The 26098-nt window shown below is 40.8% G+C and overlaps 1 protein-coding gene across 2 annotated transcripts in view; it reads left to right on the top strand.

Moving 5' to 3' along the window:
• Nucleotides 1-4858: 4858 nt before the first annotated feature.
• Nucleotides 4859-26098, top strand: part of FEZ2 (fasciculation and elongation protein zeta 2) — a 44031-nt gene continuing 22791 nt past the window's right edge. For both annotated transcript variants that reach the window (XM_066378519.1, XM_066378520.1), the window contains exons 1-5: nucleotides 4859-5141; nucleotides 13873-13981; nucleotides 20081-20197; nucleotides 22644-22785; nucleotides 23766-24034. In XM_066378519.1, the coding sequence (XP_066234616.1) occupies nucleotides 4888-5141; nucleotides 13873-13981; nucleotides 20081-20197; nucleotides 22644-22785; nucleotides 23766-24034 (891 nt within the window). In that variant the 5' untranslated portion in view covers nucleotides 4859-4887. The remainder of the gene's footprint in view (nucleotides 5142-13872; nucleotides 13982-20080; nucleotides 20198-22643; nucleotides 22786-23765; nucleotides 24035-26098) is intronic.

The raw sequence follows: 26098 nt of genomic DNA on the forward strand, positions 1-26098 counted from the left end.
GAGGAATGGGGGACAGAAACAGGTCTGGTTCTGCTCTTCATGAAGTAAGGCACCCATTGAACATCCTGTTACTATTATTCCTAGGAGAGACCAATACCCAGGGCTGCCAAGGAAGCCAGAAGAAGGGAGAGAATCACAGCTGTTCTGAACTCAAGTGAGGTGCCCATGGGGATCCCCGGAAACCACTAGGATGGCTTCAGGGGGGGGGGCTTACTTTGCTAGGGCTGCCATCACAACAGACATTTATTTCCTCAGCTCTGGAGTCTGTCACGAGGGTTGGTTTCTCAAGGCTCCCTCCTTGGTTTGCAGATGGCTGCCGTTTCCCTGTGGCCTCGCTGTGTGGGCATGCCCCTGCTGTCTCGGAGTTTCTCTCGTTAGGACACCAGTCCTATTGGATTAGGGTCCTCCTCCCAACTCTCTCATTGTAACTTAATTACATCTTTATAGACCTTATTCAGCCCTATTCAGAGGTACTAGGAGTTGGGCCTTTGACGTATTTTGGGGGAACAGAATTCAGTCTGTAGCAGGAAGAGTAGGCTGAGGCTGGGGCTAGCGGGCCCTCTGGGCAGATACAGCTCTCAGCAGGCCTTCCCTCTCCGGGCCCTGATTGGTGGAGTTTAGGCAGCAGCAGTGCCTGCAGGTCCGGGCTCACAGCGGTGGGATGACCAAGCCAGAACTCCCATTCTAGTGACACTCAGGATATATGCTAATCCAGTCTTTCAAAGGGCAAGTCAGTCCCTCAGAGTTACAAAGTTACTCTTTCTCTACAACATGGAATAAAAATAATATTTCTTAAAAAAAAAAAAAGAAAAAAGGAACACCAATTCCCAAAACACATAGTTTTGACCCTCTAACATCAGATTAGAAATAATTCGCTTGCTTTTGTGTTTACCCTGGTCAAATCAATCAGAAAATTGAGTAATTATGTGGGTGTTTGCTTAAATTAGTAGACAATTATCTTAATAGACCACATTGTTTTGCTTTTGTAAATCCAACCCATACCTGACTTGTGGTTTATTTATTTAGATCTGTAATTTTTTTTTTATAGGGACAAAGAGAGTCAGAGAGAGGGATAGATAGTGACAGACAGACAGCAACGGAGAGAGATGAGAAGCATCAATTATCAGTTTTTCATTGCGACACCTTAGTTGTTCATTGATTGCTTTGTCATATGTGCCTTGACCATGGGCCTTCAGCAGACTGAGTAACCCCTTGCTCGAGCCAGTGACCCTACGTCCAAGCGGGTGAGCTTTTGCTCAAACCAGATGAGCCCACGCTCAAGCTGGCGAGCTCGGGGTCTCGAACCTGGGTCTTCTGCATCCCAGTCCAAAGCTCTATCCACTGCGCCACAGCCTGGTCATGCAAGATCTGTAATATTTTGATCAGGCTATTTTAATGCAGCAATAATAATGCAGCTCTTTTAATGTCAAGACATTTTGACCATTCTTTTCCAGAAAGGAAAACCCTGTTAAATTTATAGCTTTAAAATATTATATGTGTAGTCTGACCAGGCGGTGGCGCAGTGGATAGAGCGTGGGACTGGGAAATGGAAGACCCGGGTTTGAGACCCTGAGGTCGCCAGCTTGAGCACGGGCTCATCTGGCTTGAGCAAAAAGCTCACTAGCTTGGACCCAAGGTCGCTGGCTCGAGGAAGGGGTTACTTGGTTGACTGAAGGCCCACAGTCAAGGCACATATGAGAAAGCAAGCAATGAACAACTAAGGTGTCACAACGAAAAACTGATAATTGATGCTTCTCATCTCTCTCTGTTCCTGTCTATCTGTCCCTGTCTATCCCTCTCTCTCTGTCTCTGAAAAAAAACAAAAACATTATATGTGTAGAATAGACATCCCCACCCTTAAGTGTCACCTCATTTAACCCCATTTACAATGAAATGTTCCTTCTCTAAAGACCGCAGGAGAAATTTTTAACACCTCTGGCAACAAAACTTTAGAGGGAGAAAAACAAAGGAGAAACAAAGACCTGAAGAAATAAAGTACGAAAGGAGCAGGACACTTCAGTTTTAACATTTGTTCTTACAACCCCCTCATCAGTGCATAACTGGGGGAGCCTGGCTGATTCTGTGCAGTGCTGCTGGCGGCTGTAGTACTCGAGTCCTAATACTCTTGAGACTGTGGAAAATTTGAGAGGAATACCCTTGTAAGAAGTTTATATTAATAAACATATCAGAAAATAGAATGTAATGCATATGAGAAACATTAAATGTGCAACGTGGATCAGACAAAAAGTACAGTCCTTTACAGAATCCACTCATCTCACCCAAATACGATCCATACCTCCTGGTTTCTCTTCCATGACAGACTCCTCTGACTTATCTGCATGTGTTTCTTTCTGTACACCTGACAGAACCTCTATTTATGCCACATGGTCCCCTGAATGAGCCCTTTCAGCCTTCCTCCGTGTCACCTTCTGACAGCTTGTCTGTGTGCTCAGTATAGCTTTCTATTTATTTATTTATTTATTTATTTATTTATTTATTTATTTATTTATTAAGTGAGAGGAGGGGAGATAGTGAGGCAGACACCTGTATGTGCCTGGACTGGGATCCACCTGGCAACCCTTATCTGGGGCTGATGTTCCAATCAACTGAGCTATTTTTAGCACCGAGGGTGACACTGGAACCAATTGAGCCACTGACTGTGGAAGGGGAAGAGAGAGAGAAGGGGGAGAGGGAGGAGGAGAGAAGCAGATGGTCACTTCTCCTGTGTGCCCTGCCTGACAGGGATCGAACCTGAGCTCATGCTCTATCCACTGAGCCAGCTGGCCAGGGCCTCAATAGAGCTTTCTTAGTTTTTAACTCATTCCTCCCCCAATTCAAGGAGAAGTAGACTTACTGTTTTCTTCATCTCTTTTATTCATCTTTTTTCCCCTGTATGGGCTAGAGATTTCCCATCTCTATTGAATTTCTTCTCCTCAATATTAGACCCTTAAGCTCAAGTCTTCAAATGGCCACAGTCTATTATATTAAATCTTTTATTACTGTCTAGTTAATTTGTATGATTATGGTATAAGATATAGTAAAATAAGAGAGATAACTAACACATTAATGCATCAACAATTACTACCTACAGCATATGAACTAATTTTAAATGTCTAATTTGAATCTATTGTACTTTTCAGGAGATCAGATGGTAGTAAATAAGCAGGGCGCATCTCTACAGGTCAGTTCTAATGATTCATTAAAGTCGTACTTGTTTAGAAAAATTGTGGTTAAATACACATTGCTTAAAAATTACTGTTTTAACAATTTTCAAGTGTACCATGGCATTGAGTACATTCACATTATGTGCAACCGCACTACTACCTATCTGCAGAATTCTTTTCTCATCCCAAACAGAAACTCTGTATTCATGAAACACTCCTATTTCCCTCCCCAACACCCCACCCAGCATCTGGAAACCACCATTCTCCTTTCCATCTGTATGATTTTGACACCTCTAAGGACCTCAAATAACTAGAATCATATACAGTATTTGTCTTTATGTGTCTGGCTCCACATAGCATAGTATCTTCAATTTTCATCTACATTGTAGCATGTGTCAGAATTTCATTTCTCTTTAGGGCTGAATAATATCCCATTGTATGTCTGTGGCACATTTTGCTTATCAGTTTATCTGGTGATAGACATGGGTTGTTTCCATTTTTTTGACAGTAAGTTCACACTTTTTAAAAAAGAATTTTATTGAGTTATAATTTGCATGCAATATAATGCACTTGTTTTAAGCTTATTGTTTGATAAATCCATATACCTACGTAGTCACTGACATAATCAAGTTAGAGTATTTCCATAACATCTCTTCAGAACTTTTCTTCGTGTCCTTCTGCGGTTAATTCTCCTGCCCCACACCATCACATCTGCTTTCTATAAACTATAGATTAGTTTTCAGACCTTGTTAGATCTGAAGGATTTTGGTTAGTAAAGAGAGAAAGAATTCAAAATGAAGGATGAGGATGATGGGTAGGTTCTGGGAGACAACAATTTTGAAATATATACAAGGACCCCTTGTGATAGAGGTCTCAAACTCAGTGTTGCTCGTGCACAACAATATCAGCGTGGTCAATCAAGGTTAGTACCAACTTTCCAGTGATTTTAGAGAGAGGAGAGAGAGAGAGAGAAATATTGATTTGTTGTTCCACTTATTTATGCATTCATTGCTTGATTCTTGTATGTGCCCTGACAAGGATCAAACTTGCAGCCTTGGCATTGTGGGATGAAGCTCTAACCAACTGGGCTAGCCCGCCAGCGCCTGATTTCCCTTGGTCTTACCACTACAATCACATTGTAAGCCCCTTGTAAGGAGCAGCTATCTATTGCTTATATAATGTACTGATATGGTACTTACTGTCAGGCACGGTTCTAAATGCTTTGCAAATATTAACTTACATATTCATTTTTGTATGTTCCAGAAAGTCTAAGCACGAGCTTTGCACGTGGGAGACCTCAGGTATTTGTGGAATGAATTTCGATATCACTAAAGCGTTTCCAACTAATTCTGGCTGTTATTCTGGTTGGAAAGTTTCAAGAGCAGGTTACCCTGGGGAAGTGACTTCGTGCAGAACCTGACATTAGGTAGAAAGTTTCAAGAAGCTCTTTATTTTAGCTACATTTAGGCCAGGTTCCTGCTAAGAAAAGCGAAGAGGGAAACTATTCTTGAATCATAAGAGATTGCAGGAGGTGTCTCAACGCAGTTAAGGTTTTCTTTTTAACGGGAACCCACGGTCCATTCTATGAAGATTCAGGAAAAGGGGACACCGGAGGCTGAGCGGCCCGGGACGGACCCGGGGGGCGGGGCCTCAGCCGGGGCGGGGCTCCGAGGGCGGAGCCCGAGGACGGAGCGGGGCGGGGCGCGCGGCGGCACCCGCGGCGATGGCGGCGGACGGGGACTGGCAGGATTTCTATGAGTTCCAGGAGCCGGCCCGGAGCCTGCAGGACCAGGAGAACTGTAACGCGAGCCCCGAGGCCGGGGCAGGGCCGGGCGGGGCGGGCGACGGCTTTCCGGCGCTAGCCTGCAGCTTGCAGGAGAAGCTGAGCCTGTGTTTCCGCCCCTCGGGTCCGAGCGCCGAGCCCCCGCGGGCGGCCGTGCGGCCCATCACCGAGGGCAGCCTCCTGCAGGGGGACGAGTGAGTGCGGGCCCGGTCCGGGGCGGGCGGGAGCCTCCCCTGCCCCTCGCCCTGTGGGCCGGCTCGCGGTCCGCAGACTCGGACTGACCCGGCCGCAGGCTCCTCCCTGCGCCCTCCTTCCGTCTCCGTTCGCTCCGGAGTCCCCGCCCCTCCCTGCCCGCTAGTCTCCCTCCCTGGGGGTTTCGGCCCCTGCTCCGTTGCTCCCACGCTTTAACCCCCGCCACTGCCCCTCTCCTCTTCCTCCTGCCTTGAAACCTACCCTGGTTTGCTTTAGAGGGAATCTACTTGTAGAGCTCGTAGTGAGAGGCAGTTCCTCCTCTGGTACAGGTGTAGTTTATTCACTCATTTATTCATTCAGCTTGCATTTATTAAGTATCTGTTAAGTGCCAGGTGCTGCTTCGTACTGGGAATCCAAGGATGAACGCCCCTCGCAATTAGGGCACAACCTCGAATGGGGGCTAGATTTGTGAACAAATATTTGTCTAGAGGTGAGAAATGCTGTAATGGATAGATTGTAAAATTCAGGAGATTTAAAAGGGTGTGTGTGGCTGGGAAGAGTCAGGAAAGACTTCATAGGGAAAGATGTGAAAAACGATACTGATGGGTGAGTGGGAGTTTGCTTGACAGGTGAAGAGAGGGCACATGCAAAGGGACCAGTGGTGAAGCAGCATTTATGCCACAGGAATTTATTGGGTTCACCTGAGAGCCCAGGTACGGTGCAGGCCTCCTTAAAGACAAAAAAAAAAAAAAAAGCGCCTTGGTTATTAATAGCTGGAATCTTCCAGTCTGGTAGGGAGACCAGTACATAAACAGGTAGTTATTACAGAATTCTCTAAGTGCAGTGATAGGGAATTCACAGGGATTTATGGGAGTCCGAGAGAGGAGGTATAGAGTTCCTAGGGTCACTTTATTTAACCACTTTGAATCCCAGTTATAATTTGGTTAAATGATTATGTACCATGGTGGTATGATGTACCAAAAAGTGGTTAAAAAATGGTGAGAGTGAAAAAATTTCAGCATATTGAAATGTCAGGGGAGAGGTACCCCTGGAGAGGCTGCAGGTGAAATTAATGGAGTAAATACTGAGGACGTGACTTTTCAGAACATTGGTGGCATGGAGAGATTAGAATTTAGGGAAGAATTCACATAAGATAGAGAAAGATCCATGGGCCTAGAAAGGGGCTTCTAGGTTGATAGTCTCCTTTCCTCGTGAAGCAGAATTATCAGGAATAAGGTAGGAAGCTTGAGAAAAGGGGGTTGGAAGGGGTGCCCGTAAACATGGCTTGATAGTGGTTTGGGCTCAGCTATGCTTGGAGAGTGTATCTTTTAATTGGTACCTCTGTACAGTGTTCAGATGTAGAGGGAAGAATTTATGATTGGATTTTATACACAGATATGCATACACTCAGTGGCAATATATGACATTTTTGAAATTGTATTCCCCCCAAAAAGGTAGTATTATGTATGTGTATATATTTTATATACACATACATACATACATACATACATACACGTATATTTATCTACTCTGAATCACTAGACTCAGGACATATTCTAGATTTTAAAGTTATGTTTATTATGAGTAACGTCTTAAAACAGATTAGTGGTTTGTACACAAATAAAAGTTTCATAGTTTTGCTTCACTTGTACTGTGTGGCAAGTTGTATATTTTTAGCCTTTGCCTAAATCTTAAGTTGATGTAAAACTTAAGAAAAAACTTGTTACTCTTGAAAATGGTTTTTAGTCGATGGTATGTTGGTAATGCTTGTGGCTTGATATGGGAGCGCATTAGAAATCTTGCTTTCTTTTTAGGGCTGGGACTGGTCACCATTTTCAATATCTTTCTGTTGCATAAATCTGCTTTCCATTGTATCTTAGAGCCCGTTAAGTGCTCCTTTCACCAGAGAGAGTTGAGAATTCTTTCATTCAAATATTGTCTTGCCTTTGGGCAATTTATTTAACTTCTTTGAGTCCCAGTTTTTGTTTCAATTAAATACAGGGTTTTTACTTATCTGCTAAGTTTTTAGTTTAGAAGGGTCTCTTGTAGGATTCAATATTGGCAGGACTTTGACCTTGGGAAAGAGCTGTCTTGCCAGCTGTTTATGATTGCTTGTAATACTTTATGATAAGGGTGAAGGCAATTCATGTCTTGACTAGAGAATTCTAGAACTCTCTCACTTCAGTGGGCCCTACTTCCTTCCAACTACAATTGTGCTGACCCTGGTGAAGATAGAGGTCTGCTGGTTGTCCTTCCCTTTCTTGACAGATCAAATTCAGTCACAGTCAACTTTTTCTAGGTGGAGTATTCCACTCCACTTGTCCTTTTATTACAGCCTCATGGAAGAAGGGGTAAACAAGCAGTCCCCAAAACTCTGGGCTGTCCTCACCTACTAGAATATCCTACTGGAGTTCCTGACCTGGGTTAGGTATTCAGTATTTGAAAATCTTTTACCCAGGGAGGAGTGAGCCTGAAACCCGGCAAATTTAACAGTCCAGAAGGTTTGCTTCCAATCCGAGCACATTGGCATTAGAGGAGATGATTCCAACAGAGAGGAAGATAGGAATGAACCATGCCCTTTAGGAGATTTGTTGGGTAAACGAGTCTTTGGGTTTACATGTTCACTGAGGCTAATGTGCATTCCAAAGCCAGACATGATGTTGGGATTTTATTTTTTTGGCAGTTGTAGCCCCATTGCTTCATCTCTTTAGCACCAAATTCCAGTGCATGCCATCAACTATGTTGCTTTTTATTTTGAAGCTTGCATTCTTGTTTCTACATCCTTAGGGTCTTGCTTTTGTATCCTAATGGCTCAGAAACTTGTGAATAAACCCCACCTAATTGTGTAATGGCTTATTCACCTTTAGGTGCCTGTTATTAAGTTTGAAGGTGTTTTTTCTTCATGACACATAGGTGGCTAGGTCTAGCTGTTAAGTAGCTTATATGTGTTGCATTTACCTATACTTACTTCAGTTAAATTTCATGTCATTTATACAATGTATGTTTTATTGTAATGGTTTTATTTGATACCTTTGTGCCAAAACCTGCATTTCAGTCGTGAAATTGGAGTTTGCTGTCCTTATCTGGTGTGCTTTGGGACTTTCCTCAGCACAACTCCTTTTTATTTATTTATTTATTTATTTATTTATTTATTTATTTATTTATTTAATTTTACTAGGGTGACATCAATCAATCAGGGTACATATGTTCAAAGAAAACATGTCCAGGTTATCTTGTCAATCAATTATGTTGCATACCCATCACCCAAAGTCAGTTTGTCCTCCGTCACTTCTATCTAGTTTTCTTTGTGCCCCCCCCCCCCAACCACCACACTCTTATCAATGTCTCTTAGTCTCGTTTTTATGTCCCACCTATGTATGGAATAATGCAGTTCTTAGTTTTTTCTGATTTACTTATTTCACTTCGTATAATGTTATCAAGATCCCACCATTTTGTTGTAAATGATCCGATGTCATCATTTCTTATGGCTAAGTAGTATTCCATAGTGTATATGTGCCACATCTTCTTTATCCAGTTATCCAGTCTTCTATTGAGGGGCTTTTTGGTTGTTTCCATGTCTTGGCCACTATGAACAATGCTGCAATGAACATGGGGCTGCATGTATCTTTACGTATCAATGTTTCTGAGTTTTTGGGGTATATCCCCAGTAGAGGGATTGCTGGTCATAAGGTAGTTCTATTTTCAGTTTTTTGAGGAACCACTATACTTTCTTCCATAATGGTTGTACTACTTTACATTCCCACCAACAGTGAATGAGGTTTCCTTTTTCTCCACAGCCTCTCCAACATTTGCTATTACCTGTCTTGTTGATAATAGCTAATCTAACAGGTGTGAGGTGGTATCTCATTGCAGTTTTGATTTGCATTTCTCTAATAACTAATGAAGATGAGCATCTTTTCATATATCTGTTGGCCATTTGTATTTCTTCCTGAGAGAAGTGTCTGTTCATGTCCTTTTCCCATTTTTTTATTGGATTGTTTGTTGTTGAGTTTTAGGAGTTCTTTGTATATTTTGGATATTAGGCCCTTATCTGAGCTGTTGTTTGAAAATATCATTTCCCATTTAGTTGGCTGTCTATTTTGTTGTCAGTTTCTCTTGCTGAGCAGAAACTTCTTAGTCTGATGTAGTCCCATTCATTTATTTTTGCCTTCACTTCCCTTGCCTTTGGAGTCAAATTCATAAAATGCTCTTTAAAACCAAGGTCCATGAGTTTAGAACTTATGTCTTCTTCTATGTACTTTATTGTTCCAGGTCTTATATTTAGGTCATTGATCCATTTTGAATTAATTTTAGTACAAGGGGACAAACTGTAGTCGAGTTTCATTCTTTTGCATGTAGCTTTCCAGTTTTCCCAGCACCATTTGTTGAAGAGGTTTTCTTTTCTCCATTGTGTGTTGTTGGCCCGTTTATCAAAAATTATTTGACCATATATATGTGGTTTTATTTCTGGACTTTCTATTCTGTTCCATTGGTCTGAATGTCTTTTTTTCTGCCAATACCATGCTGTTTTGATTGTCGTGGCCCTATAATATAGTTTGAAGTTAGGTATTGTAATGCCCCCAGCTTCGTTCTTTTTCTTTAGGATTGCTTTGGCTACTTGGGGTTTTTTATAGTTCCATATAAATCTGATGATTTTTTGTTCCATTTCTTTAAAAAATGTCATAGGAATTTTGATGGGAATTGCATTAAATTTGTATATTGCTTTGGGTAATATGGCCATCTTGATTATATTTATTCTTCCTATCCAAGAGCAAGGAATATTCTTCCATCTCATTGTATCTTTTTCGATTTCCCTTAACAATGGTTTGTAGTTTTCATTATATAAGTCCTTTACAATTTTTGTTATGTTTATTCCTAGGTATTTTATTTTTTTTGTTGCAATCGTGAAGGGGATTATTTTTTTGAGTTCGTTCTCAAATGTTTCATTGTTGGCATATAGAAAGGCTATGGACTTTTGTATGTTAATTTTATATCCTGCGACCTTACTGTATTGGCTTATTGTTTCTAGTAGTCTTTTTGTAGATTCTTTGGGGGTTTCGATGTATAGGATCATATCATCTGCAAAAAGTGATAACCTTTACTTCTTCTTTTCCGATATGGATGCCTTTTATTTCTTTGTCTTGTCTGATTGCTCTGGCTAGAACCTCTAGCACCACATTAAATAATAGTGGAGAGAGTGGATAACCCTGTCTTGTTCCTGATTTAAGGGGGAAAGCCTTTAGTTTTGTGCCATTTAATATGATGTTAGCTGATGGTTTATCATATATGGCCTTTATCATGTTGAGATATTTTCCTTCTATACCCATTTTGTTGAGAGTCTTAAACATAAAATTGTGTTGTATTTTATCGAATGCCTTTTCTGCATCTATTGATAAGATCATGTGGTTTTTGTTCTTTGTTTTATTGATATGGTGTATTTTGTTAACCGTTTTACGTATGTTGAACCATCCTTGAGATTCTGGGATGAATCCCACTTGATCATGATGTATTATTTTTTTAATATGTTGTTGTATTCGATTTGCCAGTATTTTGTTTAGTATTTTAGCATCTGTATTCATTAGAGATATTGGTCTGTAGTTTTCTTTTTTTGTGCTGTCCTTGCCCGGTTTCGGTATGAGGGTTATATTGGCCTCATAAAATGTGTTTGGAAGTATTGCTTCTTCTTCAATTTTTTGGAAGACTTTGAGTAGAATAGGAACCAAGTCTTCTTTGAATGTTTGATAGAATTCGCTAGTATAACCGTCTGGGCCTGGACTTTTATTTTTGGGGAGGTTTTTAATAGTTTTTTCTATTTCTTCCCTACTAATTGGTTTGTTTAGGCTTTCTGCTTCTTCTTGACTCAGTCTAGGAAGGTTGTATTGTTCTAGGAATTTATCCATTTCTTCTAGATTGTTGAATTTAGTGGCATAAAGTTTTTCATAGTATTCTACAATAATTCTTTGTATATCTATGATGTCTGTGGTGATTTCTCCTCTTTCATTTTGGATTTTATTTATTTGAGTCCTGTGTCTTTTTTCCTTGGTGAGTCTTGCCAAGGGTTTGTCAATTTTGTTGATCTTTTCAAAGAACCAGCTCCTTGTTTTATTGATTTTTTCTATAGTTTTTCTGTTCTCTATTTCATTTATTTCTGCTCTGATTTTTATTATCTCCTTCCTTCAGCTGGTTTTGGGTTGTCTTTGTTCTTCTTTTTCCAGTTCCTTAAGGTGTGAAGTTAAGTGGTTCACTTGGGCTCTCTCTTGTTTGTTCATATATGCCTGAAGTGATATGAACTTCCCTCTTATCACTGCTTTTGCTGCATCTCATAGATTCTGATATGTCGAATTGTCATTTTCATTTGTCTGTATATATCTTTTGATCTCTGCACTTATTTCTTCTTTGACCCATTCATTTTTTAAAAGTATGTTGTTTAGTTTCCACATTTTTGTGGGTTTTTTCCCTCTTTTTTTGCAGTTGAATTCTAGTTTCAAGGCTTGTGATCAGAAAATATGCTTGGTACAACTTTGATTTTTTCTAATTTGCTGATGTTGTTTTTGTGGCCTAATATATGGTCAATTCTTGAGAATGATCCATGTACACTGGAGAAAAATGTATACTCTGTCACTTTGGGATGAAATGTCCTGCAGATGTCTATCATGTCCAGGTGCTCTAGTGTTTTGTTTAAGGCCAATATATCTTTATTGATTCTCTCTTTGGATGACTGATCTAGAGCTGTCAGCGGTGTATTGAGGTCTCCAAGTATGATTGTATTTTTGTCAGTTTTTGTTTAAGGTCAATAAGTAGCTGTCTTATATATTTTGGTGCTCCTTGGTTTGGTGTATATATATTAAGAATTGTTATGTCTTCTTGATTTGGCGACCCCTTAATCATTATGAAATGACCATGTTTGTCTCTGAGTACTTTGCTGTCTTGTAGTCAGCATTATCAGATATGAGTATTGCTATGCCTGCTTTTTTTTGGATGTTATTTGCTTGGAGTATTGTTTTCCAGCCTTTCACTTTGAATTTGTTTTTATTCTTGTTGCTTAGATGAGTTTCTTGTAGGCAGCATACAGTTGGATTTTCTTTTTTAACCCATTCTGCTACTCTGTGCCTTTTTATTGGTGAGTTTAATCCATTTACATTTAGTATAATTATTGACACTTGTGAGTTCCCTATTGCCATTTTATACCTTGCTTTCTGTTAGTTTTGTGTCTTGTTTGATCCTTCTCTTTTGTTTTTCTATCTTTTGTTTTTGTTTGTTTGTATTCCATACATCTTTCCTCTGTTGCTATCTTTTTTATCTCATGTGCTTCTGTGGTGGTTTTTTCAATGGTGGTTACCATTAAGTAATGAAAAGGGTTCCTACCCTGTTCATTGTAGTGCACTATCTTGTGAGTACTTTTGCACTCCATCGTCCTTTGCTACTGTTAATCTCCGTCCTCCCCCCCCCTTTTTTTGTTGTTGTCACAGTTTAAATTTGGTTTTATTGTGTTTTTGGTTGAGCTTTTACTTGTGGTTTTGTTTTGTTTTATTCTTTTTATCTGGTTGGAAAACCCCCTTTAGTAATTCCTGGAGTGGGGTTTTCTGATGATAAATTCCCTCATCTTTTCTGTATCTGTGAGTGTCTTTATTTCTCTTCATATTTGAAGGATAGCTTTGATGGGTATAGTATTCGTGGCTGAAAGTTCCTGATGATCCAGCTATGGGGTTGCTGCTGCCTCTGCCTTTGCATTTAGTGTGGAACTTCTGGAGGCTCCAAGGATAGATTTTTCTGTCTCTGGTTGAAGATCTTGTTGAATTTTGGGGGAGATTTATCTGTATCACTCCTTACGGCGCCATTTCTCTGACGCCACTCCAGTACAACTCATTTAAGTTAATGCTTAGAGTAAGAGAGCTAGAAGGAATTTCAGTGTTTCTTGTCCAAGCCTCTCATTTTATAGGAGGGAGGCTAATACATAGAGAGGTTAAAGGATATGGCCAAAGTCTCGTTGTTTGAGGAAGAATGGAGACCAGAGCCAGTGTTGCCTGAATTTCAGTCAGGTGCTTTGTTTGCCTCCCCGGAACGCTGCTTGGTACTATGGTGGGATAACTGCATTGGATGAACCTGTGTGCATTATAGCGGGAACTCCCTTTCTTTCCCCTTTCATCAGTTTTAGTCTTCGGTCTATTATGTTACAAATTAGATATTAAACCCTGATCTCACATTACAATGGAATCCCTTTTCCAAAAAGGATAACAAGCCTTTGGTTAGAGAGCTAATTCACTCTATGAAATGGTCTGTCTGTTTGGAAGTTGTAGAAGAAAATTAAGTGTAAAACACTACCACATTGACTCTGGAAACATTACTTACCTACCCTGTGCTTTTGTTTTCTTGTCTGTAAGAGGAGGATCACAATGGGTTCTCATAATACGGTTTCTAAGAATTACCTTAGTTACCGTGTAAGTTGTTTAGAATAGTGCCTGGCACGTGGTACCAGTGGGAAGTGGCAGTTCTCTGCCTGGGAGAGTTTCCCAGTTCACTTCACCTTGCTTGGACTTCTTGTCAGCCCAGTTACCTGATTTTCATATAATCTTATTTAGGGGCTCTACTTTGTTGAAGTTTTCTGAGAAACAGTGGGCCTTCTTTTTTTTCTTTTTTCTTTGACATTTTTTGTTCTCTTTGACATTTTTGTTCACTTTGGAACTGGATATTTATTTAATAAATTTCACTGACTGTAGCTTTCTTCTCATTGAGGATTTGGAACGCCCTGACAGATAACTACGGAAACGTAATGCCTGTGGACTGGAAGTCATCCCGTACCAGGACCTTGCACTTGCTTACTCTGAACCTCTCAGAAAAAAGGGTAAGTTAGGACTTGAACCAGTAGTTTCTCAATAACTGGTACTGATACTGGAGCTGAAAAGGAGCATTTCTATTTAACCGGAGTTCTGGAGTTGCCTCTTATTCCCAAGCTGGTAGCCACTGGACTGGTCCTCTATTGCCATGATCCCATTCCTAGCACATTCCTCCCGTTCCTCCCCCCCACTCCCTCTTCTGTTTAGCTAAATTTTCATCTCCTGTGTGTGAACACCAATGACCAGCCTTTTTTTTCCCCATCTTAAATAACACAATTTTAATATCTGAGAACGCTCAGAATACTAGCCGCTGGTATAATATACAGTCATGCGCCACTTTGCAATGGGAATACGTTCTGAGAAATTTGTCGTTAAGATGTTTCCTTGTTATGTGAACATCGTAGAATGCGTTTACACAAACCTTTATGGTTTGGCTACTGCACAGCTATGCTGTGTGGTGTGGTATGGCCTATTCCTAGGCTACAACTCTTTACAGCATGTTACTTTACCAAACAACACAAGATTAAATCAATTGTAAGAGAAAATGATGCAATCAAGAGACACCATAACCACGAGATGTATATGAGATGTATAACGTGGCACACTGAATTACAACAAACATTTTTTTTTATAAGTAGAAAGAATATACTCTAAAACAGTGGTCCCCAATCTTTTTTGGGCCACGGATCGGTTTAATGTCAGAAAATATTTTCATGGACTGGCCTTTAGGGTGGGACGGATAAATGTATCACGTGACCAAGACAAATGTCAAGAGTGAGTCTTGGATATAACAGAAGGAATCTGGTCATTTTTAAAAAATAAAACATCATTCAGACTTAAATATAAATAAAACGGAAATAATGTAAGTTATTTATTCTTTCTCTGCGGACCGGTACCAAATGGCCCACGGACTGGTACCGGCCCGCAGCCCGGGGGTTGGGGACCACTGCTCTAAAATAATGATAAAGAGTATACTATAGTAAATACATAAACCAGTATCGTAGATGTTTATTATCATAATCAGGGACTAAGAACAGCACAGAATTGTGCGAGCTCTACTTTTACACAGCTGGCAGTGCAGTAGGTTTGTATATACCAGCATCACCACGAACACTGAGCAATGCAGGGTGCTGTAGTGTCACTAGGCAACAAGAGGTTTCCAGCTGCATTTTAATCTTCTGGGACCACCGTGGTATATGTGGACAGTTGACCCAGACATTGCCATGCAGCTGAGGGTCCTGCAGTATCAACAGCATTAACGTTTTGATGAATTTAATAACTTGCCGGACACAACCTGTTGCCCAGAGACTTATGCATTTCTGTGAATACTGGAGAACCTTTAAAAGAAGTTAAAGTTCTTGGCCTTTTAACATATTCCTGGCTAACTGTTTGAGGCTGCTGTGTTTGTCATGGTGCTGTAAAGTGAGGACGCCCTGAGTCAGAAAAGTGAGCACAGGTGATAGGACAGCAAAGGGGACAGAACAGGGAAGAGAATTGCTTTAAGGGGAAAATCACAGTGCTGTTTACAGCTGGTGAGAAATTATGTCAGTTTCAGGGCCCGACTATTTTAAGTTCCTCATCAAATAACAGTGTAAACATATACCAGATCTTTTGGCATGGTTTATATTTCATTAGTGTATTTGTGTAATCACCGAGGGTTTAATGCAGTAGGCCTGTCAGCATTTTAAATAGTATTGTTAATGTTTTGTGAAAATGATTTTCTTAAATACGTGATTCAGAAAAGCTTGCTGCCTATTATTTTACAGTAAAATACACAAGTCTGACTATTGCCCAGTACTCTAGTAGATGCAGAATTCTTGATGTTTGTTCTAATCCCGGTAAGCTGTTTTGCAGAGCAACCTGGCATCCATGTAATGAAAAGGAATGCAACACAATACCTGGTGCTCTGTCTTTTGTTTATTTAGATCCTAGCTATCATTTTGGACTTTGTTCAAGTTTCCCTTCCTCTGAAGCTTCCTATTACTGTCTTAGCCTTTGCTGATCTCATGGAATGATACAATTTTAGAGTTGGGAGGACTTTAAAGGACACTTAATCTAACCTCTCACTTGGGAGGAACCCCCATCTACGGCATGTCTGACAGATGGTCGTTTAGCCATGGTCTACATCCTTGCACGGAATGAAAATGCACTCCTCTCTGTGGGAATCTGTCGTACGTGTAGGGGTGTGAAAACCTTGCAGAGTTTATCTGTCCCAGAGGATTTAGCCCCATTGTCTCCTGGACGCTGGTCCCCACCACACTCTATCTCAAATCACTGCTGTGTTCTCTTGTTAATCGTGTTTCTGGGTCTGTCATTAGACTGTGAGTTCTGGAAGGTGTCTCTGTATTTGTCTCTTTAGTAACTACCACTGTGCCTGGCTTATAGTCTGTACTAAGACCTGTTTGTTTACCTCTTGAAAGTATTCTTTGGATAATTCCAATTGCAAAGCATATTCTATAGGAAATTATTTTGACAAAGGGAGAAAAAACTTGATGGGTCTTTAAAGCATCTATATAGTTCAGTCCAAAATCTTTTATGGGCACATTTTTCCCCCCCCATTTGAAGCAGCTTGTTTTCATAGAGGAGTACAGCACTACCAGCTCTGTGTCTAACCCCGGCACTGGAAGGAGTGATGTTTGGGGTGCTTGGCAAAGAGCAAACACATTGATGCTGAATGGGAGAGTGAATGATGATACCCGTGACAGCCAAGGTTTGTTTTCAGAGCCCGAAAGGGATTCCAGCTCTTAATGTAGGCCATCTCTGTGTGGAATGCCCTTGGCTCCCTCTCTGGAAGATGACCTGAGAGCATTATTTTTGTTGTCATGGAAATTTATTCTTACGGCTTACTGGTATCACTCGTGTTTTGGCAATAGCTGTAAATGTAGTGCCTTTCTTGATCATGCTTATATATAGAATGCTTCTAAGTCATTTGCCTTATAAACATCTGTGTCATCATCTTCCTTCTACTTTGAGCATTTTTTCAAGGACTTCAACCTTGTTTATGCAGCTTTATATCTTCAAGAGCAGGAACAGTAAGAATATGATAACATCTTCCTTAGGAGTAATTTTCATATTACAACTTTTGTCTATAAGGGGCAACTTGTCTATAAGGGGGACAATAAATACTATGGTCTTCAAGGTACAACATAGAAGAGTTGATTGGGGGGGTGCTGAAATCGAAGGATCAGTGAAGATCATCTGTCTACTCCATATCGTCCATGCCCTGTATGATCACATTGTGGAATTCTTCATCTCCACTTCTCCAGTCTTGAAATCAAGCATCCTCTCTCATCAATAGCCTAATCTCTTGACCTTTCTCCTTTCTTGTTAAAAGGATAACTGTCATAGTTTAAAAAGTAAATGGAATGATAGGATTTAACATGAAAAAGCACCCTCTGCCACTCACTTTCAACTACTACACCTATTTCTTCTAACAGATCACGTACTCCTCTCATTTTACTTGATTTTATTTTTTCAATTTTAGATTTGATCCACTTATTTCTACCCAGAGGATGAGTGTTTAACTCTCTCATACTTCTTCAAATTCAACACCATAGCCATCACGGAAATTTCCCCTTCCCCTAGCTTTCCAATGTAATATCAAACTATTTGGTTACACTAATCTTCATCATTTATACTGACTATTTAAATTTTCACAGTTGACCCATTTTACTACATTATCATTAAATTTTCACTTATAATTTTTTTCCTAGGGTACTAAGCCTTTTTGTGATTTATTTAGTTATCATTAGCTCAATAATTCAGCCTTGACAGAGCCAGAAACTCATTTTAATGATTGATATACACTAGACAATCTGTTCATCTCTTCCTCCTCTCTCTCTTTTTCTTGGTGCTTTTCTTGATGTCCTCTGCAGTTAACAGAGCTCATCTGAACTGGTTACTCTCTAGTTTGACTTCACAGCCTTCATTCTGGGGTCCTCACTGTTGTTACAAGGATTCCTTTCACCTCTTTCCTGTACTAGATCCCATGTCTTCTTCCTTTTTGGTTTTCCTCCTGGTTTAAATGGAGCATATTTTAAATGGAGCTTTCTGATAAAGGATACATGAGATTTAAATGTTTTGAGAACTTGAGTGTCTGAAAATGTCTATTCTAAGCCCCCACATAGTTGTTACCTTAGTTAGGGCTCTAGGGTGGAATTACAGTAATTGAAATACAGAAATTATATTGGTTGAAATACAGAAATTATTTTGATTAGCTTCTGTTGTTGCCATTGAGAATTCAGGTGACTTTGATTCCTGGTCCTTTAACTGTGATTTTTTTTTTCTTTCTAGAAACTTTTTGGTTCTTTTTCTTGCACAGTGTTCTGAAATGATAGGCAGAAGGCTGCAGCCAGGCCTTCCTAGGCTGATGGTGCATTGAGAAATAGAATGAGGAGGTGTCTCGTCGCTGTAGTGCAGCTTGGAGTTGCAGTGCGTAGGTACAGATAGACCCTGGAGTGCTGACACGCTCCTCTCCCGGCCTGAGGTGATGAAGGCAGCACACCAGTGTTCCTCTGCACGTCTCACCTGCAGGCTTCTTACTCTGCGTTCTTCCTCTGCAGCTTCCCAGGATCCTGTAGGAGGACCTAGGGAAGAAGTAGGGACCTACAATATTCAATTGTATCCTCAATTTTATGAATCTCCTCTGCATTGATAAATAAAATAGTTTTCCCAGGTAAAACGCCATTCTTAAAATTATATACTATCTAATAGAAATACATGATTGCTTCTTATCTAGTTCACTGCTGCCCATTTCCTTTTTGGGGACTCAATGTGTGCTACCCCTTCCTGAGTAATGGAGATCTAATTTCAGTTCTGAATCATCTGAGTAGTCATGTCATGTTACCTAGATGATAAGTTCCAGGTAAGGTTTTTACAGTGAGTACTACTAGTACCAACCTCTAAGTCATTATTGAAGGGGGTGGTTTATGTTGGTGTGGACAGGGATCAGAGACACCAACTAGGTCTGGTGTGATACCCTGGGGCTGGCAGTAACAAGCAGTGCTAGCACTATTTGGCATGAAGAGTTAAAAAGGGGAAGAAGTTACCAGAACCTGTTGAGAGTAGGTGTGTGCTATAGGAGCTGCAACCTTTGGCTCTCTTGCAGCAAAGGAGACAGTAGAATAAATGCCCAGTCCTCATCTTCCCACCTCCAGTCTCCTGCTAGTGTCTACTGAGAGCCAGAGGTTAAGGGCATCCCCTGTCGTAGTCCATAAAGGTCAGCCTCCTGGGACACAGAGCAGTGTGGAAAGTGGAGATAAGGAAAATCTCCAACACAGGTTTAAACGTGTTTTGGAACACAGAGATGCTCTTTTTCTGTTTTGGAAGAAGAGGTATTTAACTGAAAGTGGCTAAGTGTGACCCTGTCTGCCAGAGCTGATTACTTGTGTTTTACTCTGAATGTTAGAAGTTAGTTTGCAAGTAACTAACTTTATGTTTTCTGTAGAATTTTTTTTTTAGATTTTATTTATTCATTTTTAGAGAGAAGGAAAAGAGAGAGAGAGATAGAGAGAGAGAAGGGGGGATGAGCAGGAAGCATCAACTCCCATATGTGCCTTGATCAGGCAAGTGCAGGGTTTTGAACTGGCAACCTCAGTGTTCCAGGTCGACACTTTATCCACTGCACCACCACAGGTCAGGCTGTAGAATTTTAATACATACCACTCTTTTGTTAGATTGTTAGCTAACTAGCATTTGCTGCCCACCCTGCGTGTTGTGTTTCCCCTGCCCCCTGCTCTAATTCCCTACAATTTCCTAACAAATGCCCTATCCTTATATTTTTGTACTTATTAGTCACCTCTTATAGCACTCTTCCCCATTGTAAAAAATAACAACTAACTGTGTGTGTGTGGTGGGCAGTAGTGGATACTTGCAGCCCCTTAACAATTTCATATTCTGTATTTCTCTCATTCTATTGGAGGTGACTAGGTTAAGCACCTCACACACTGCCTGGTATGGAGCAATCGTAGTCATTTCTCTCTTTGGAGGGAAAGTGCTGAGCTGATGCTTCTCTCTGCCATCCTCCACCTAGATACTTTGACTTTGTTGTGATCAGAAGAAGGTCCTGCTTTTAATAGTGTTTTTTTTTGTTGCTTGTTTGTTTTTAGATAAGTGACAGCTTGCTCTTTGATACATCAGACGAGGAGGAGTTGAGAGAACAGCTGGATATGCATTCGATCATCGTGTCCTGTGTTAATGATGAGCCCCTCTTCACTGCAGACCAGGTACAAAGGAGAAACTCATCAGCCAAAGGACAAGGGAACCTTGAGCTGAAAAATGATTTCTTACTGTGGCAATAACTGATGGGTTGTTGGAGTTTACTTGTTTCTCTTATATTTTCTGGTTACACAGGTTTAATGGTTGTCTCCTCCACCGAGAGGAGGAGAATGTCTGTAATCTGAAGCAGGTGGGATTATGCTGGTTGGAAAGATTTTCCAACATAGGCCACTTTCCAAGCAAAGCATTGTTAAAATGGTACAGTGAGTTACTAAGGGAGGGTTATTGCTTATACTGAAATCAGAAAAATATTGTGAATTTTCTTTTTTCTTTAGATTTAGCCAGACATGGGCAATCTATAATATATCTGTATAGAAATTATCTAGTTTCTGTCCGACCTATGCAGAAATCATTAGTGCTTATTGGATGTACGTATTGTGAATTCTGGAAAGAAGTGAGCATTATTCCTGTGGAATGCTCTAATAATGTCAACCCTGTATTCATTTAAAATGGGTTGAATCAGCTTTCTCATTTTCTGAATACTCTTCCCACTTCTGTTGTATTGTCAAAATGCGATGGAAGGACTCCTTCCTGAAATAAAACGTCCCATGGCTACTTGGACTGTGTGACTCTCTACCACACTGTATTTTTAGGCTGGGAAAACAAGGTCAGTAAAGAGATATATTATGGCCAAGTTAGGAAGGAGTACATTAAATGTGTCATTTTGATGCTCCTTAGTCATATTGTGGTTGGATTGTTCTCTAAGGGGAGCAAGGTACTTAAGTAATAGGACTGAGTGGGGTTGAGCCTTATGTTCCAGGAAACACGTGACCCTGAGAATCATTGTCTCTAGAGGGATCTGCCAGAATGTCATGAGCTATCTTTGCATTTAAGCCTTAGAGACACAGGTGGCGTAGCCTGTATTGGAGCCTCTTTTTAATGTTTTCAGTACCTGTTTTTGGAAAATCTTCTTACTAATTGACACAATCCCCACCTCCTTCAGCTTTTCTTTATTATACGTGTCAACACGTCAAGCTTGCCAATTCACATTGTGTTTTCTAATCATCTTTTTAAAACTCTTAGATCTGTTTTTTCTAAGTATTGAGTAATTTTCTGGTTTCCCTTAAATTTTCTCTGAATTCTTTATCCTTCTGAACTTTCGAAATCTGGAACAGGACAGGTCACTTGTGAACTTTGAGCAACATTGCATGTGACACAGTAGGTCATTGTTTAAATTAGGGCAGATACAGTTCTGAATTTCTCCTGCTTTTGTGCTGTTTTTTTTTCTACTTAAGCTTCCACATTTTAAGTAACTTTTGAATATCCCTGTATCTTCCATTGAATTAATATGTGAAAATTGTTTTCTGATGTTAAGGGAGAATTTTGCTGCCATATTTTCTTACTCTATATACAGTGTGTCCGTAAAGTCATGGTACACTTTTGACCGGTCACAGGAAAGCAACAAAAGATGATAGAAATGTGAGATCTGCACCAAATAAAAGGAAAACTCTCCCAGCTTCATACCTATTCAGTGCAGTTCGATGTGGGCTCACGCACAGATTTTTTAGGGCTCCTTAGGTAGCTATCCCGTACAGCCTCTACAGACTTGTCACTGACTGATGGCCTACCAGAACGGGGTTTCTCCACCAAACTGCCAGTTTCCTTCAACTGCTTATCCCACCGAGTTATTCCTATGTGGTGGCGTTTCGTTATAAATGCGCCGATATTCATGTTGCACTTTGGTCACGGATTCGAATTGAGCGAGCCACAGAACACACTGAACTTTCCTCTGTACCGTCCACATCTCGACTGGCATGGCCGTGGGCTGCTCCGCTGTATACACGGTGTTACATCATCATCTGCACATGTGCACATGCTGCCACATCATCCTACAGAAACTGAGAGGATTTTCCTTTTATTTGGTGCAGATTTCATATTTCTATCGTCTTTTGTTGCTTTCCTGTGACCGGTCCAAAGTGCACCATGACTTTACGGATACACTGTATAATTTTTTTAATACTGTTGTTATTTTCTCAATTTTATGTCCATTTGATTAAATGGCTTTAGATTGAGTACTTGCTTGTGGGATGTGGTAAATTTTCTGTCCTTTTTTAAAAAACTATAACCGTGCTCTGGGTTTGGCATGTCTGAAGTAAATTATCCATGGGTTTGTAGCACCATGTCTCAGACTCTGCAAGGTCTGCTCGGGCCTCCAGAATCATGATGGATGTGTTAAATCAGATTCTATTTAAGTTTGTGTTTAGTATCTCGCAAATTTTTGGATAAACTGTATTCACTCTTACAATCAAAATTTGATTATTTGGAGCTCCCACTCTTGCACATGATTATTATATCAGTGCACTTCTGCTCTGATGGCCTCGTGTGAGTGCCATGTTTCAGATGGACCATTTTCCACATGCATGTGATTTAACAGCGGCGTGTATATTTTGGAAGGTTATTGAAGAAATCGAAGAGATGATGCAGGAATCGCCTGACCCGGACGATGATGAAACACCCACACAGTCAGACCGGCTTTCCATGCTTTCCCAGGAGATTCAGACTCTGAAGAGGTCTAGTACAAGCAGTTATGAAGAGAGTAAGAAACCCTCCTTAAATCACTGCTCTTTGTAGTTTTTGTATGTTTCAAACATCGTGTTACTATCTCCAGGAGCCTTTGATTCTCACTGCCCCCCCCCCCCCCCCCCGTAACCCTCAGGGCACATTTTGATCAGTGATGATGTCACGGTCCCCTTTGAATCCTGTATTGGCCAGCTGGGGCTGCATAACAGGGCCTGCAGCCTGGGCGGCTTAGACAACAGACAGTTTCCTCCTAGTTCTGGCCGCTAGAAGTCTGAGTTCAAGGTGTCAGCAGGGTTGGTTTCTCTGAGGCCTTCCTCCTTGGCTTGAGCTGTCTGTCTGTCTCTCTGTCCTCACAGGGGCTTTCCTCCGTGTGTGTCTGTGTCAGATCACCTTTATAAGGGCATCAGTCCCATTGGATTAGGGCCCACCCTCCTGAGGTCATTTTAACTTAATCTTCTCTCCAAAGACCCTCCTATGAAATAGTCATGCTCTGAGGTACTGGTAGGGCTTCAGCAATGTCCTGTCTCCCACACGAGGGGCAGTGCTGAGGAAAGAACCAAAAAGGGGTTCCAGGGAGTATTCTTCCTTTTCATCTTCGCAGCACTTGATAACAATCACGCATTTGGGGCCTGCGTGATTAAATGTGTATTTAGTTTAAATCTTTCAAATGGGCTTCTCTCTTTAGAAGTGTGCCAGAGCCCTGCAAAACCGTTGTGATTTCCTGTCCTCCCTCTGTGTCTCCCTGTGTGTGTGCTTTTCTTTATTCATTCTTCTCGGTCTGGCTGCAGTATGGGGTGACTGATTTAGGTGAGTCAAACGTTTGTCTGAGAAGTAACTTCCCCCACCTGCCTGTACTTAGACCTGCCCAGATGCTGAGAAGATCATGAACAAGTTAATTGTTTAGACTAGGGTTTGGCTCTGTGGCATGAAACGCCCTGTTGTGCTCGCTTAAAACTTCTGGTCTCAGGATTTGCTGTGCTTTGCTCTTGGTCCTAGGAGTCAAACGGCTCTCGGAATCAGAATTAAACGAACTCCTGGAGGAGATCGAGACCGCCATTAAGGAGTACTCCGAAGAGCTGGTGCAGCAGTTGGCCTTGCGAGATGAACTGGAGTTTGAGAAGGAAGTGAAAAACAGCTTTATTTCTGTTCTCATTGAAGTGCAGAACAAACAGAAAGAGCACAAAGAAACAGCCAAAAAGAAAAAGAAACTCAAGAATGGCAGCTCTCAGAACGGGAAGAGCGAGAGGAGTCATATGCCTGGCACAGTAAGTGATGTTTTGCAGGGGCATGGCACTGTGGGAACAGTTTCCATGGTGATCGCAGCACTCCAGTCAGCAGCATGGGGTGGGCCCACATGGGCAGGAGCAGGATGCTTCTCACCAGGGTGCTGAAGGGATTCTGTTCAAGAATACCACTGTGCTCAGCTCCTTCAGAGAGCTTTCTCCTCGGGAGGGCATAACGGTTATCCGGTTATCCGGATAATTCAATGCTGAAATGTTTACAAGGAAAGTAGCGGGAAGGGACAGAATAAAAAAGGAGGGTGTCTTAGAGGAAAAAAAGCTTTAGAAGTGACCATTTTAGTACATCAAAATGTTAGTAGTGCTTATATATGTTTGGCTGGTGGGCTTATGAAGGGTATTATTTTTCTTATTTTTACTAATTTTTTATGAGTTGTAGAGTAAAAAATTAAAAGGGAGTGCATTAAGAAGTAACAGAACTGTGCTGAGCCTAAAACACAGATTGATTTGTAAACAGCTTTCTCCTGATTCACCAATGAAGTTGGAATACGAAGATGCCAAGTGCAGTTATGTGACATCAGCCATCTGGCTTAGTACTTGACAGACTAGAATATTACTGACTGGCGAAAACAAGTTCAGAATATTTGAGTCTTTGACTCTTTGTATAAAGCAGGGGTAGTCAACCTTTTTATACCTACCGCCCACTTTTGTATCTCTGTTAGTAGTAAAATTTTCTAACCACCCACCGGTTCCACAGTAATGGTGATTTATAAAGTAGGGAGTAACTTTACTTTATAAAATTTATAAAGCAGAGTTACAGCAAGTTAAAGCATATAATAATAACTACTTACCAAGTACTTTATGTTGGATTTTCGCTAAGTTTGGCAGAATAAATCTTTATAAAACAATTTACTATAGTTAAATCTATCTTTTTATTTATACTTTGGTTGCTCCGCTACCGCCCACCATGAAAGCTGGAATGCCCACTAGTGGGCGGTAGGGACCAGGTTGACTACCACTGGTATAAAGGTTTTTTTTGGCCCTGGCCGGTTGGCTCAGCGGTAGAGCGTCGGCCTAGCGTGCGGAGGACCCGGGTTCGATTCCTGGCCAGGGCACATAGGAGAAGCGCCCATTTGCTTCTCCACCCCTCCGCCGCACCTTCCTCTCTGTCTCTCTCTTCCCCTCCCGCAGCCAAGGCTCCATGGGAGCAAAGATGGCCCGGGCGCTGGGGATGGCTCCTTGGCCTCTGCCCCAGGCGCTAGAGTGGCTCTGGTTGCAACATGGCGACGCCCAGGATGGGCAGAGCGTCGCCCCATGGTAGGCGTGCCGGGTGGATCCCGGTCGGGCGCATGCGGGAGTCTGTCTGACTGTCTCTCCCTGTTTCCAGCTTCAGAAAAATGAAAAAAAAAATAAATAAATAAATAAAAAAAAGGTTTTTTTTCTCACTTAAGTGGTCCTATTAATTTCACTTGATTAAAATTTATCATAAACATTAACTTAATTATGAAATGCATTTCCTTATTGACCTTACAGTCTTTCAGTTTGCTTTGATCAGCTGAGACTTTATATATTGTCACATTCATTTTGTTTGTATGAAACAATGCTAGTTTTATTTTGAAGTATAATGATTAGACAAAGGGATCCATTTTTCTTTAGGGCACATACCCTTTATGGTATTGATAGCATGGCAATACAAATCACTACAAACTAGCTATAATGATTTGCAATAATGTAAATTCTATCTTTAAGTCTTGATTGTTTCAAAAGAAAACTTATCAGAGAAATAGATCTCATTAATCACACACCAGTGGAATCCAGGAAAGAGAATGCAGTGTGGGTGGTTGGACACCAGTGAGCAGTTAATACAAAAAGAATCTTAACCACTTATGTATAGCCTATTCATTGTACTGGGTTGGCCTATGAGTGAATGGCTGATTTTTTAGGGTAATGACTATATATAAAGGATCTAGCTTATAAATTGACTTTGAAAAAGTTCTCAGATTTATGGTACAAGATATTTTCAAGAAATGGCAGTATTGAATGAATAGGTGTTTAGTCACTTTTAGTGACTACTCTGGAAAAAAGACATTA

This window comes from Saccopteryx leptura, chromosome 3, assembly GCF_036850995.1.
Source record: "Saccopteryx leptura isolate mSacLep1 chromosome 3, mSacLep1_pri_phased_curated, whole genome shotgun sequence".
In the NCBI taxonomy this organism is placed as follows: Eukaryota; Metazoa; Chordata; class Mammalia; order Chiroptera; family Emballonuridae; genus Saccopteryx; species Saccopteryx leptura.